Here is a 15,620-nt window from a genome sequence, read left to right as displayed (position 1 = left end):
AACAACAACAACAACATTGTGTTTAGGCACTGACTGCAATGATAAAATATCCAAGCACAAAACTTACTTCCTAGTGAATACAAATTTATCTGTAGTACTCCTAATATTCAGTCGGCCCTCTGATAAGACTTTTGGACTTGGAATGTTGAGATAATAGCCCGGATACCCACAGATGCAAAAATGCAAATGACCAAAACTAGATTCTAGATCTTATTTGAGGAGCCTGGACACACCAACCTGTGTACCACTCCCCATCAATGTACACAAAACAATTTCTCTTTTTTACTTTCAAGAAAGCAGAACTGCCATTTAAAGACAAACAGATCTATGTTTTAAGTACCTATACACTTCTGAGGGATGATAGAATTTCACTCTGTAATTTTTCTAATTCCTGATCCCTAGGTCAAAACATTACTGATAAAGTTTCCTTCTCTTGATGTTTTTCTTTATTATCTCTCTGTGTAGGCAGGTCACATAATGACTTCTGCTCCTATTCACTCCAGGATGTTTTCCTCTGCCTGAGTTAAGAATTAACAAGTAATCAGATCAGGGTACTAAAACAACAACAACAACAACAAAACCAAACCCACTGCCATGGAGTTGATTCCAACTTATAGTGACCCTATATGACAGAGTATAACTGCCGCCATAGGGTTTTGAAGGCTATAATCTTTATGGAAGCACACTTGTCTCATCTTTCTTACAGGGAGAAGCTAGCTGGTCAGTTTGAACCACCAACTATTTGGTGAGCAGTCAAATGCTTTAACCACTATACTACCAGAGTTCCCACATCAGGGAACACACTCTTAAAAAAGTGTGGGGGCTCTAGGGTACCACGGTTTGTGTATATTTCTCTAACATTGCCTTGGTCATATGTTCATTATTTATTTAAGCTTGAAGTACTAGAAAATATGATAGAAGTGTAGCTCTGTTTCAAACTTTTGAGCATCCCATAAGAGGATCCCAAGGAAGAATTCGACACGCATACCTGGCAACTACAGATATTTCTTCAGGTGTGTAATTAGGTATCAGGATTTTTTTTTTTTTTGGTTGTTATTAGATGATCTTTTTTTCTTTTAATTGCCCTGGTCTGAATGAGTAGAATCAGCAAAATAAAAACTGATGGAATAATAGTCCAGAACTGGTTTCCTCTGGCTACTGTAGATTAGTGAGTTATCAGGATTTTTTTTTTTTTTTGGTTGTTATTAGATGATCTTTTTTTCTTTTAATTGCCCTGGTCTGAGTGAGTAGAATCAGCAAAATAAAAACTGATGGAATAATAGTCCAGAACTGGTTTCCTCTGGCTACTGTAGATTAGTGAGTTCACTAGCCATTTAATTTCAAAGGCATAAAATGTTAATTCTGGCACAACTTAATTATTAATTCACCAAAAGACAGTGAATAAATACGGACAAGATTAATACAAAATGAGCACATTTATACACCATACTACATACACTGGCTGAACTAGGCATACATAGAAAGTTAACCCTTTGTAACATTGCCTCAAGGCAGTATTAAACAATGTCTAACATTACTAAAAGTTGTTTTATAAATATGAATGTTCAAACTGTTAAATTTAAAAATAGGTTCAGAGACAGGAAAACTATATGAGGAGTTCTTCCAAGTTCAAATAATTTCATAGGAAAAAAAAAAAACAACCCAAAAAAACCTAAAAACAACAAACTTTAGTCAAGAAACACAGAAAAAGAGTCATTTTTTGGTGCCATGCTTTTATTCAAATGAAAGGGGGAATAACTACACTGTACCAGGAAATGGCAAATATGACAGAAATGTACAGCACAGCATCTTAAAAAAACTGTAAGCAATGCTCTAGAGTGGACAGGTAAGCACACCATACACTATACATTGCCCAGCAGTGTCCATACAACCACAATTAAGTAGCTGCATTTGGCTTTAAACAGCCAAATGAAAACCGTAACAGTCATTCTGAAACAAAAATGAAAAAACTGATAGGAATTACAAGCTTTCCAAAGCTGTGTCATAGCAGAATCTGACAGTCTGCCGGCACTGGTAACCATGACAAGAGTTTGGCAAGTTTAACAAATAATTATCATTGTAATATCTTGACCTCCAGTGATGAAAGCACCAATGGGTTTTAGTAAGGTTGATTAAAATCCCCAGACTTTATGAAATGGTGTAATTTTCATTTGCATAATTTTAAAAACATAATTCCAATGAAAGCTGTAACATAAAAAAAATCTGCAGACTTGAAGAAATATACCCATATTTCCTCTGCATTGATAAAGTATATTCTTATACTGAGAGCAATGAGCTTTTGTGGCAATATTCACATTCTACCTTTAGATACTATATTTAATTCAATTGTTGGACATCCATTAATTGAAGAATAAATGGTGGTCTCATTTAGTTTTGAATAGTTCCTCCATTGTCTTGCATCCGTTTTCTTTCTTTAATAGCCAAGTAATATCATGAAGAAGGTTGCTTTGATATGGAAAATTTCATTGATTGAAAAGAACACATTTAATAATGTAAAATGCTTATTAATTCTTTGACTACTCAACACATTTTGATTAGGTTTGTTTACTTTTTTTAAAGCTAGTTTTAATTTAAACACGTATCTCATAATCATTTCCTTCTAATTGTGATAGAAATTGTTGTCTTTAAGGTAAAATGTGCCATTACCCATTTTTAATAGTCATATATTATATACACAATATGTATACACTTAAAATATTAAGAGTTACATATCCTGGTTTCTTACATGCAAACAGTAGGTCACAAATAGTTTTGAGCTACACATATATCTTGCACAGGTATTGGAAAAAAAATCTGTGCTTCTTTTTTTTTTTTACAGTTTTAACAAATATACATAAATATAAGAACATAAATTACAGTAAAATATTGACAGCATTTGAGAAAGTATTGATAACCCAGATGCACTGATGCCTAAAGGCCTTATAATAATAGAAAAGTACAGTTCAGGGACATCTCATTCCTATTCTTCTTCTTTTTAAATAAGTAAATACATCATATAAGACATTAGTTATCTCTCTAAAGTACTCAATTAGAGAAATGTATACATTTTAATCTCTACTTCCCATGAATGAAAACAAACTAAGCATCTCGCTTATGATACAATACTGTCTTTTCCCCCTAAGTTTACACAATTGTCACAACACTGAAACATAACAGGGTCACATAATCATTCAAGTCTTTTCCTGAGAATGAAGTTTTTCCCCAACTAACCCTCTGGTATACACTATTGAAGGAACAAAAATCATGTAAAGGAGATTTCAAGATCTCTAAGCTGTTCCACTTGAAAAGGATTACAAAGAAGAAAAAAAAAAAAAAAAGAGAAACTCAATGTAAGTAAAATAATGTGAAGCTATTTTAAAATTAAAATGTAGCCCTTTGTACATGTTTAAAAATTCTAAATATAATTTTTATATCAGTTATAAATATAATGTAAAGACCCCTTGGGAACTTGTAGCAGGAAGTCCTACATCTTCAGTTTGAAAGACTACTCTCAAAGTGTCATTCATTTCTGCCAGCTTATAAAGTGACTTACTTTAAAAGATATAGAAAGCCTTTTTTGTTAAAAGAACAATCTAAATTATTCTGAGTTGGCCCGAAGTGGTATAAAAACAGCACTGATTCAATCAGCAACCTCTTATAACATATGCTGGGTTAAAACTCACATGGTTTAAAGTGAACCTACTAGCAGCTCTTTCACAACACCTCCTCTTATGTAATACAGACATGTTAATACTTGAGCGAATAATAAATACAGAATTGTAAATACTTAGAATAATTTTTGCAAATGCTTTAACACCATTAAAACATGAGGATTACTGCAAATCTAAATACTAGTGTTCCTCTTAGCATCATTAAGAAAGGTGCAAGTTACCTCTGAAGGTGTTATTTCCTACTCTCATGATCTCCACATTGAACAAAATACAAAGGAATCATAGAATAAATCTCAGGAGAGAAAAATGGCAAAATAAACCATCTGGAGAGAAGGATGTACATTAAAAGGTTAAAATAATAATAATAATAATAAAGGCAACAATAAAACACATGATTTGAAATCTCAGCCATATTTCAACCATAGGTCCAACTAGTATAGATGAAATTCAGTGCTTCAATGTTATTTTATATCAAGCAGATGAACCTGATTACATGTACAAATCTCCATCTGTGAATCAAAACACTTCTTTCATCACTTGGACTTAACACCGAAGTGAGAATATTCCACTCCAAAATACTGTGGTTTACATTCCAGTTGTTCATGACAACAGAGCTTAATGTCCAGTTTTAATTAATAAAAGTCTTGTTGGCAATTAGAAAGATTTTCTATAGGCAGGGAAGATGAAGTGCAAATTTACCATGAATGTTCTGAAGCAAGTATTTCCCAACTCCTATGCCTTAGTGGGTAAAAGTTTTTTGGGTGTTACTGGTCTCTTGGTCTGCCACAAATGGCTGTGAATGGTAATTGCATCAACACTGGCAGATAAAGTTTTAGCAGGTATGTGGCTGAACTGTTTCCTGTCAGAGTTATATTTGTAAAGTCCCTCAATCATTTTTTTAGTGATAGATTTCGGGCCTATCCCTGTCAGTTTACTGATTTCTTCAGTTTCTGGGCAGTAAGTATACAAAGACCTGAACTGGCAGCCTGAATCCCGGAACAAGATTAAGAAGTTGTTGGCATCTGACTTCTCCATTTCCTTTGGAATAAAAACCAAATGAAACAAAATGACAACCAAAAAATACCATCAAACATTTTGCTAAATGAAGTTTTATATAACTGTGTTACATTTCTTGGTCAAATTGTACATGACATGTAATTTAAAATATAAATTCTCAATAGCCAAAATAACATGCATATTATATATATATATATATATATATATATATAAAAGCAAGCTTTAATAATGTATGCAAATACTTTACCATTGCCATTGGTCCTGCTCACTCTGTGGATATTACTTTTAAAGATATCAAGTATCTGATAAATCTTGATCTTAGACAAACTTGTAACCATTAATAATATCTCCTTTGCTAATATAGCTTCATTTTAAAAAGAAGGTTAAGAGTTATATACATTTATGAAATATGAGTGAATTTTGGCAAGGTAGTATTTTTTTATTTTCTAAGCTTATTCCTAATTTTTAACTAAATCTTCAGTCTCTCAGAACCCAGTTTGAGGGTGAACTCAATCTAGTAATTTAAATGCATGGTTTCAGATTTTTCAGATGTTACTAAATTCTAGGAGTCCTACAAAAATCATTTTCTTTTGAATTGATAGAGAAGAGAGAAAGAGTTCTATAGTTTTAGAATGATGTCAGATTTAATTTTCATGAAAACATACTTACCTCTAGTATTTTTTTCTTCTGACCTTCATTTACTTTTCCAGCTAAGCAGCAATGAGCTAAAGCATTTTGTATTATGTGCTTGTTGGATTTTGCACTGGGTTCTTTGTAGAGCTTTGGTCCTGCAGTAACGATTTAACAATAATAACATCCGTAAGTCAGAAACAGTACTATCTTTGAGTAATATAATTGTTCCTACCTTGATGAAACATTATAACAGGAAACTAAATTCTGTACTAGGAAACTTCTGACTGTACTCTGGATAGTACTCCAATAGAAGAGGTTTTTATCCACACAGGGAAATCTTGAGGATGTTTTGATGGCCCTCTGAGGCTGCCCTATGAAAGTCATCCTAGAAGTCAGATACAGCTATAATTAATCTTCCTTCTAAAGTCTAAGGATGATGGAGAGTGTGAAGTAGAGTAGGTCCATGAGTAATTTAAGCCATTAAAAACATGAGACAAAGCTTCATCTTTTTCTTCTGCACCTTTGAGTTTTTGTTTGTTTTCTCATTTTCCTTCATCACTGGTACAGTCTTTGGTCAGTGACACCACAGGAGCACTTTTTTTTTTTGCCATTTTCCTGGAACATTCATACTCATGATGTTCTATAGTACAATCTTCCTCCAACTTCAAACTTATTAAACTCTGTCCTGAAAGGCAAGAACTGTGCCTTACTCTCAGTAGTATGCTGGTAAACTGGTTCTCTGAGAGGGGGAGGAACCCTGATTTGCAGCATTTATCAATTTCTATGGTATAAATATTCCCGCAAGGGCTAATTTCAAACTGTCAATGGTTTAACAGTTTGCAAAATCCTTGAAAAGTTAAAAATTAGTTCAAGAACTGGTAGTACTAATTGGTTCTAGCACACCACTGCAACTCTGTAACTCCATTATTTAGAACAGTACCTGGCAGATATGGGGTTAATAAATGATTTTGAAGATTGGGCAATCTATTTCCATAGAGATATCACCTCAGAAACTCGAAGAGGCTGCTATGAGTGGTAAACAACTCGACGGCAGTGAGGTTTTTTTCCTTTTCTTTTTTTAAGCTGAACTAACAAGGATGAGCTGAGGAAAAGACATAGGAATACTGTCCAATCCCAGGCCTTAATAGCTGTCAGTCTGTTAGGGGGCAATATTAAAAGCCACAGAGGCTAAGTACATGTGGAAAGCCTCTAACAAGTTCTAACTTCTTTAAGTATTTATAGGACTTATGCTTCCTGGGTCACAGGTGGATAGAGGCAATCTCCTTTTCTCTCTGCTTTTCTCCATAAATGTTTCTCTCGTGTCTTTTCATTTCCTCTCTAAGTGTCCTGTTTCATTTCTTTGGTAGTATCCTTACACCTATGTGCTCTTCTTCTATTTGCTTTTATTTAAAAAATGCCCACCTAGATAGAGGCTAGAAAAGAACCTAGTGGGAATATGTGAGGCTGGACACCCTCCTAGATGTGAGCATTTTTCGTATCTATTAAAGCTTCTTAATATTGATTAATGATGCATACTCTAGATGCCAGAAATTCCAATGTTAGGGATAAGTCCATTTGTGGATCCTAGCCTTTTCTCTGTATTCAAGATCTATGCATTGCTGATAGAATCTCTCCAAACCTTCTTAAGACCCAAACTACAACAAAGAAATGGCTCTTTTTTCTTGTTTTAAATTGTGATTTGGGTGAAAGTTTACAGAGTAAATTTGTTTTCCATTCAACAGTTCATGCACATTTCATGACATTGACTGTAATCCCCATAATGTAACAGCTCTCTTCCTGCTTCCTGTGGTTTCCTTTTCCCTGTGTGCTTCTTTCCTATGCATCCCTGCCCTCTGAGTTATCACCCTGTGCAAATACTGCCCTTCTGCTCTCCCATGTTCTAAGGAGTATACCTACAAAAAAAAACCAAACTCACTGCCATCAAGCTGGATCCGACTCATAGGGCTCCTTGGGTTTCCGAGGCAGTATCACTATAGAAGTAGATTGCCCAATCTTTAAGTAGTGGCTGGTGGATTTGAAATGCCAGCCTTCTGGTTAGCAGTCAAATGCCTTAGGCACTATGCCACCAGAGCTTCCAGAAGTATACCTACCTGGTGCAAATGTTCACCTTGTACGCCTGTTGACCGGCTGGAAGCCATGGGAGTAAATTCTATTCCAGACTCAGTGGGTGACTAGGGGCTACAGCCTTGGTGGTTTCTATCAGACATAAAATCCTGGTCTTTTTCATGATTTTGAGTTTTGTTCCATATTTTTCTCCCAATCTATCCAGGATCTCCTACTGTAATCCCTTTCCGAGTGGTTGATAATGGTAGCTGGGCATCACCTAGGTGTAGTTTCTCATGGTCCAGTGTCCCTTGGACTAATTGTATCCATGAATCTTTGACTTTCTTCAGTCTTCCTTGCTCCAGACAAGAACAAACCACTTGTTGCATCTAGATAGCTGCTTGTAAGCTTTTAAGACCCCAGTCACCACTCACCAGGATGTAGAATAACGTTTTTTTTTGTAGTATGTTATGCCAGTTGAGCTTAATGTCTCCCGTGACCATGATCCCAAGCCTGTGGGCCCAGTAACTAACTCCCTCAAATGCTGTGGCTGAGAATTTATCAAAGCTTTGAATGGCTAACATTTTAAGATAGAAGTAGAGGGATCAGGTGCTAGTAGCATCATTAATTTTGTTTAGAAAACTATTTCAAGTCATCTGACACAAGTCCATGTCCCTAAGTAGAGCTGTATCACTGAAATGGACCTACCTGAAAGTGCCTACCTGTGTTCACTCTTTTTGCTCACACTCTCTGGTGTTTACCAAGAGGTGAAACTTTCTTTAGTACAGCCTATTATCTATTCTCATTAGAGTGTTAAATTCAACTGTTTCTCTAAAAATGTAGTCACTAACCTGTGTATTCTGTTCCAGAAGCCACCGAAGAAGTTGTTGATGCATTTTCCCAGTCTTTTTCTCCATTTCGACTACCACAACGACTTGGAGATAAGAAACCTTCTACAGACTCTGACCTAAATAGTAAATAGAATATTTTTTTTTGTATAAAACACACAGTAATGTTTTGGGGCCAGGAGAATATATGTGAAAGCCAACCAAAAGTAACCTAGAAGCTTACAATCAAAAAGATGGTGATAGCTTCATTTGTCTTATTCATAACTATGCATCGATGTGCCTAGAGCACAGTAGAACTACAAACTAAACCTGCTGCCACTGAGTCTATTCCTACTCGTAGTGACCCTGTAGGACTGAGTAGAAATGCTCAATAAGATTTCCAAAGTTGTCATCTTTATGGGAGCAGACTGCCACATCTTTCTCTAGCAGAGTGGCTGGTGGGTTAGAACCACCAACCTTTCAGTTAGCAGCTGAGTGCTTAACCACTGCACTGAAGATCCTTAGAGCATAACAGATACTCCAAAACATCTGGTGAATCAAAGAATAAATGTTTTTCCATATGAAAATGGACAGTTAATGCAACAGGATGGTAATACAAATATTAGAACTCAGAGCTGATACTGCCACTAGAAACATTCTTTTTGATCTGGGCATTAGTGTAGTATAAGATAATGAAATGCTGGCTTTAGCTTCTAATTGATATAGGTAGAGAGTACAAACCTGATCTTTCCTAAATCATAAGCAATGTACTTGGAATTATTCTAACAGTGAAAAATGCTCTTTATATTCAGTGAGAAGTAAGCTATAGGCTGGAACTATATACATGACACACTTTCTATTTCACAGACCATGGTTTTATCATAATCATATTGTTGTTGTTGTTATTTGCCGTCGAGTTGGCCCTGACTCAGCGACCCCTCCTTGGGTTTCTGAGGCAGTATCACTACGAAAGTAGGATTGCCCAACTTTCTTTCCGAGGAGTGGCTGGTGGGTTTGAACCGCCAGCCTTCTGGTTAGCAGTCAAGTGCCTTAGGCACTATGCTACCAGAGCTCCTCATAATCATATTAGTAATTACTAATGTATAATTACTGTTAATGTTTCAAGCTTATACAAAGTATCTTAGATGTCAATAATTGTAAAATTCTAAGATAAAAACAGTGAAAAATTAATAACCATGCTAGTCTTCCTCTTTATACAATTTATTTTAACAGAAACCCAAAAAATTCTAGCCAGCAAAATTTACAACAATTTTTCATTATGATTCATAGTTATTATAAAATATGAAATAAAAAAATTAAATAATTTCTACTTAGAACTCTGTATAATTTCAGGTACCATATTCTTTTTTATGAAAAATGTTCCTGTGTTCTGGATTTACCTTGGTGTCCTCTTGCCTGAATGCACACTCTCGTTATCGCCTGTGTTCAATGACGCCAAAGAAAGGCTAGAGACTGAAAAAACACGATAAATTCGTGACCCTGAATAAAAACAAAATTAGAAATTTAAAAGGAGCAACTAGGAAAGAGTCTGTTCATTAGGTAACACCAGCATATGAAAACTGAGTTTCTGTAGTTTCTTTTTCTTTTTCCTTTACTCTAACACATAATATGCTTGCATGCATATATACATAATTTATTTAAAATTAGTAAGGAACCTACTTTTAAGAAACAATGATAAAACTAATTCACGATTAGGATTCTTTTCAAAACGAAAGTGCTAATATGAGCCATGATACTATAATCCTCAAGAAAAAAAAAAGTACAAAAAGAAATTAAGAAAAAGTTAACAAAAGAGTAAGATATATTTACGAATAGCTAATGCATAGGAGAAAAATTATTCATGTGAATTCCAGCGAATATTGGGTGTCAAAAAATTTTACTAAGTAGAAAAGGCAGAGTTCTCTTTAAAAAGTCAATGTTACATTATTTTCCTCAGCTTTAGAATAACTATGAGAATTTTACAAAATTTTCCATGGTATTCTGTTTTAATAAAATAAATATTTTTTGAATAATAAATAAATAAATAGTCTCTCAACTTTTGAAATTATGAATTTGGATTTTACCATTTGTCTTATAGGAGAGACTCACGTTTTGGTCTTATTATACTGACATGTTTCTTGTACATTTCATACACAAAAAATTTCTCATTCAGTTTATAAATGTGTGAAGGGTAGTTAGTAGCGGTAATTCAGGGAGAGTTCCCTAATATGTTAGTATTTGCATTGTATTTTCAGCATTCACGTTTATTATAATGAATATATGCATGCATACATAATACACTCAAGTCAGAAAAAAACTTCATTTGCTCATCTTGGTTTTTGAAATAAGGAGCATGCATATTCTCAAATTCTGTATCCAATTTAGATTAAAGCACAGTCACGTTAGTTTGACAAACCAAGCTGGTGTTTTTTATGAACAGACTCTTCATAATAAGTGGTGTTACCTGGAGGACCTTTTACTGGTGTTTTGGGGGATTCAATATGATCTCTGTGAATAGACTTTGGGCGCTGTTTTTTTTGCTTTGCTACTTGAGGACGGGGTTTAATGACTGTATCCATATCTTCCATTAGTTTCAGCTGTTTTCGTCTCATATATTCTTGCCTAATAAATTCTCTGCGTGCTCTCTCATCTTCTTTCTTTTGACGTTCTTCTTCAGTTTTACGCCTAAGGAATCAAATGATTAAATTTCTCATTCTACATAACAACAACAACAACATACCAAAGGTAAAAAGAGATATCAGAAAGAGTACTTTTAAGTAAGATGGGAGAATTATTATATTCTAGCACCCGGGGTGGGGGGAGAGTTCATCTGAAAAGTACTTATTGAGCTGATTTAGGTCATTTAAAAAAGAAAATAGATAACCCAGTGAAATTATTTTAAATTAATGTAATGGAGAACTTTACCTTGAAATATCTCAAACTTAGGATAACAATATATAATCAGGCAACATTTTTGGAGAATAAATTCCAAAAAGCACCGAAAATCTGCATTAATTCCTTTGTCTGTATATACTTAAATGTCTCAAAAAAAAAATCTGTACATCAAAATATTAATGAGAAACTACCTCTTGCAGTACATACCACATTTTTCTAAATATGCCTATGCATCAATAATTCTCAGATTTAAAACTGGCCCAGCAATTGCCTTTACCTTGTCTCTTCTTTCTTATGCTCCATTTCTGCTTCCAACTGCTGTTTCCGAAGCTGGGTTTCTTTTTCCCTTCTTAATCGTTTCTCCAGCAAAGCTGCCCGTTTCATTGCCATATCATTTTCTGCTTTTTGATCATCCTAAGGGTGAATGTCATTTAAAAAAGATGAAACGTTTCAGGTACCAGTATTCTCATTTTCAATAGCTGAGGTCATACTGAGTTTCTACTCTTAACAGAAAAATTGAACTCAAAAATCAAACTCATCTCTAACCCTACCAAATATGGACACATTCCCCTAATTATGAAGGAAGAACTGAATTAATGTAGTGACAGTTCTATTAAGTAGCAGAGAATACTTAAATTTATTTCATTCTATTCTTTCAAAAACCTAAGAAATTTGAAAGTACAACCACAAAAAGAAAAAAGCTTATTTTATTGTTTGGACAATAACAGACCTCATCTTTGAAACTGCATATAAATTATATTTAAAACACACGTTCAACAGAGAAAAGAAAACTCAGGTAAAAGTACCAAAAAATTAGCCACCTAAAGTTATACCACAGAAATGCAAATTACTGTAGATTTTTTTTTGAAGGCGTGATTCTGAAAGTTTGCTTGATGGGTTCTGAACTATTCTGAAAGTTCTTCCTCTGAAGAGACGATGGGCACAATACTCCTCCTCTTCTATGGTACTTTTCATCTGAGAGCTACTTCTGTAGGCTACGAGGGTCCGCCCTAGTTTCTACCTGAATCTTTACAGATGGCCCCATTCTGAGAGGGCTTCCAAAATGCTTCAGCATTCAGCAAAGAATAAAATGATGAGACCTAGTTTTTTTTTTTTTTAAATGACAGATTACAATTACAAGAACAGAAGATAAAATAAGTAACTAGGATCTCATAAAAATTAAACATTTATGCTCATCAAAAGACTTTACCAAAAGAATAAAAATACAACCTATAGACTGGGAAAAAATCTTTGGGAATGACATATCTGATAAGGGTCTAACCTCTAACATATATACAGAACATCAACCAGTCAATAATAAAAAGGCAAACAACTAAATTAAAAAATAGGCCAAAGACATGAATACATACTTTACCAAAGAGGACATTCAAGTGGCCAACAAACACATGAAAAGATGTTTGTGCTCTTTAGCTATTAGAGAGATGAGAATCAAAACAATAAGATATCATCTCACCCCTGCAAAAAATGGCATGCTGATCACAAAAATAGAAAATAACAATGTGGTTCAGATGTAGGGAGATCGGAACTCTTATCCACTGCTGGTGGGATTGTAAAATGGTATAATCACTATGGAAAATGGTTTGGTACTTCCTCAAATAGCTGCCTTATGATCCAGCAATCCCATTCCCGAGTACATACCCTAGAGACTAAGAGAAGTGACATGAACAGACATACATACACCTATGTTCATCGCAGCACTACTCACAACAGCAAAAGGATGGAAACAACCTAAGCCCATCAATGGATAAGCAAAATGTGATACATACGTACATACAATGGAAGACTATGCAGTCATAAAGAACAATGAGTCCTTGAAACACCTTATACTGTGGATGAATCTGGAGGACATTATGCTCATTGAAATAAATCAATCACAAAAGGACATATACTGCATGATCCCACTTGTATAAACAAACCAAAAATATATATACATACAGAAACCACTGTTCACTGGTAATTACCAGGGAGGGGTGAGTAGGGAGAGAGGGAGTAACTCTTTGAGATAGTAGACACTTGTTATTTTTGGTGATGGAAAAGGTAAAACTGGATGCAAGTGAAGTATACACATCTCGACCATGTAAATGATGTTGCTAAGAAGTACACACACACACACACACACACAGAGGATATTTTTGGTGAATGTTAGAAAACATATAATTTTGCAACAACAACCAAAAAATGGATGTGTGGTTACATATGTACATATGTATACATAAAATCATATGTAGATGTATATGTATGTGTGCATGCGTGTTATATTCGTATATATAATAAAGCACATGGGGCACAGTTATGGATACTTCTTAGACATAACCAAACACCTTGTGGGATTGGACTTCTGGGTTTGAAGCCTTATGACCATAGTCTCATGGGACAACTTAGTCAACTGACAGTTTATGTTCTACGTTCTGGCTTGGCAAGTAACATGCAGGATCTGAAAAATTTGCAAATGCACACCTAAGATACAACTATTATCCCATCACGGCTGGGCAAAAAAGAAAGGAAGAAACCAAAGACTCAAAAAAGAAACTCTTCTACAGGACTAGCAACCTATACAAACCATGGCCTCATCTACCCGGAGACCTGAAGAATTAGGTGGTGCCCAGCTACCATTAACACCATTCTGATCAGGGCCGCAACACACGGATCTTGATAGAAGGGGAATAAAACGTAGATCAGAACTCAAATTCTAAAAAGTCCAGACTCACTAGACCAGTTGAGGCTATAGGACTCCATGAGATTATTGCTTTCAGATCCACATAAACCTTGAACTGAAACTGGCACCTTTTAGCTCAATACCACAATGGCTCATAAATAAACAATATTACTAGTGAGTACTAGTACTAGTGAGTACTATGCACCTTTTAAAAATCATTTTGTTGTTGTTGTTGTTATGTGCCGTCGAGTTGGCCCCGACTCATAGCGACCCCTCCTTGGGTTTCCGAGGCAGTGTCACTACGGAAGTAGATTGCCCAACCTTCCTTCCGAGGAGTGGCTGGTGGGTTTGAACCGCCAGCCTTCTGGTTAGCAGTCAAGTGCCTTAGGCACTATGCTACCAGAGCTCCCAAAAAATCATTTATATGAAACCAAATGTTCAACAATTACTCTAAAGCAAAAATGAAAGGGTAAGAGGATAGGAAAACCAGATTACTGGGAGAGAAACATCCAGAAGGGCATTAATGAGAATGTTGAAACAGTGTGAAAAGTGTAACAAATGTCTGAACAATATGTGGTGTATCTGTTAAATGAAAACCTAACTTGCTGTATAGACTTGTACTGGAAACACAATATATTATTTAAAGGGGGAAAAAAGAAAAAAAGAAATCAGCAAAGTAATAAGCTGTGGAAGTGACCCATGGTCTCAATGACTCCTTAGTGTTTAATTCAATAAACACTTCCTGGGTGTCAAATCCCCTGGAGAGGAGGTAAAACAAGGTGCTGTGTATAAGAACCTAGAGAGAAACTAACTGTGAATGGAGAAAGTCAGCATATACCATTTAGCCAATCAATCAAAACATTCATATATCTAACAAACTACAGATACTTTGCAATTTGCCAGGTACACATGGGGATAAAAAGATGCAGTATCTCGAGGAGCTCACAGTCTAAGAAAGAAAGCAAACCATAAAGAAATAGATGAAAAATCTGGGTATGAGTATATTTAGGATACACTAGACACATAAAGCAGCAACCTTTAAGGCCACTCTGACTCATGGTGATCGTAAGTGTGTCAAAGCAGGACAGTGATCCTCAGAATTTTCAGTGGCTGATTGTTCAGAAACAGACTGCCAAGACTTTCTTAAAAGACACATCCAGGTGGACACAATCAGACAAGCTTTTGGTTAGCAACCAAGTGCATTAACCATCTGCATCACCTAGGGACCCCTAGACACAAAAGGAGGAGGTATTTAACTTCTTCTTAAGGAATTATGGAAGGCTTCAGCAAAGAGATGAAGCTTGAATTTAGTTTTAAACAACAGTCTAAAATAGAAGTCACCGGGGAGAGGCTCGACAAAAGGTATGGGTTGGTATGTGGAAGTTCCTGAATGCTATGCTAATGGGTTTAAACTTTATTCAGTAAGATTTTTGGATAGAAAGGGACTCAACTGGAGGTGTGCTCTTGGAACAATTACCTCTAATAGCAGTATGAAGGACAGAATGGAGGGACTGGAACCCAGTTAAGAAGCAATAACCACAGGGGCAGTGAAAGTAAGAATGGAAATGAAGGCACAGACAAACCGTGTATTTCACACTAAAAGTTGTCAAGCTTTTTTCTCTCTGTCCTTGCCCTGTAAGGAACAGAGGTAATAAGATTCTCTAAAATTAGATAGTAAACTTAATATAAATACGAGAGTCTACAATGACATTCTATTTTAAAATGGTAGATTTACATGATTAAGAGACAAAACAAGACTCACATCCAAATTTTTAAACACTGAAAAAGGCCTAAGGACAATTACCCTGAAGTTAACTTTAAATTATGAATTTCCAA

At 35.3% G+C, this 15,620-nt stretch overlaps 1 protein-coding gene across 1 annotated transcript in view; it reads right to left on the bottom strand.

Annotated features, from left to right (window-relative positions):
• Positions 1-4,403: 4,403 nt before the first annotated feature.
• CAMSAP2 (calmodulin regulated spectrin associated protein family member 2) overlaps positions 4,404-15,620 on the bottom strand; it is a 170,943-nt gene continuing 159,726 nt past the window's right edge. The window contains exons 13-18 of the mRNA XM_007941100.2: positions 11,385-11,521; positions 10,677-10,897; positions 9,613-9,685; positions 8,237-8,352; positions 5,358-5,476; positions 4,404-4,709 (exon numbers count right to left, since the gene is read on the bottom strand). Of these exons, the coding sequence (XP_007939291.1) occupies positions 4,404-4,709; positions 5,358-5,476; positions 8,237-8,352; positions 9,613-9,685; positions 10,677-10,897; positions 11,385-11,521 (972 nt within the window). The remainder of the gene's footprint in view (positions 4,710-5,357; positions 5,477-8,236; positions 8,353-9,612; positions 9,686-10,676; positions 10,898-11,384; positions 11,522-15,620) is intronic.

The sequence above is a fragment of the Orycteropus afer genome, unplaced genomic scaffold, assembly GCF_000298275.1.
Source record: "Orycteropus afer afer isolate SDZICR_OR568_19922 unplaced genomic scaffold, OryAfe1.0 scaffold00075, whole genome shotgun sequence".
Taxonomy (NCBI): Eukaryota; Metazoa; Chordata; class Mammalia; order Tubulidentata; family Orycteropodidae; genus Orycteropus; species Orycteropus afer.
This window is presented reverse-complemented; position numbering and strand designations above follow the sequence as displayed.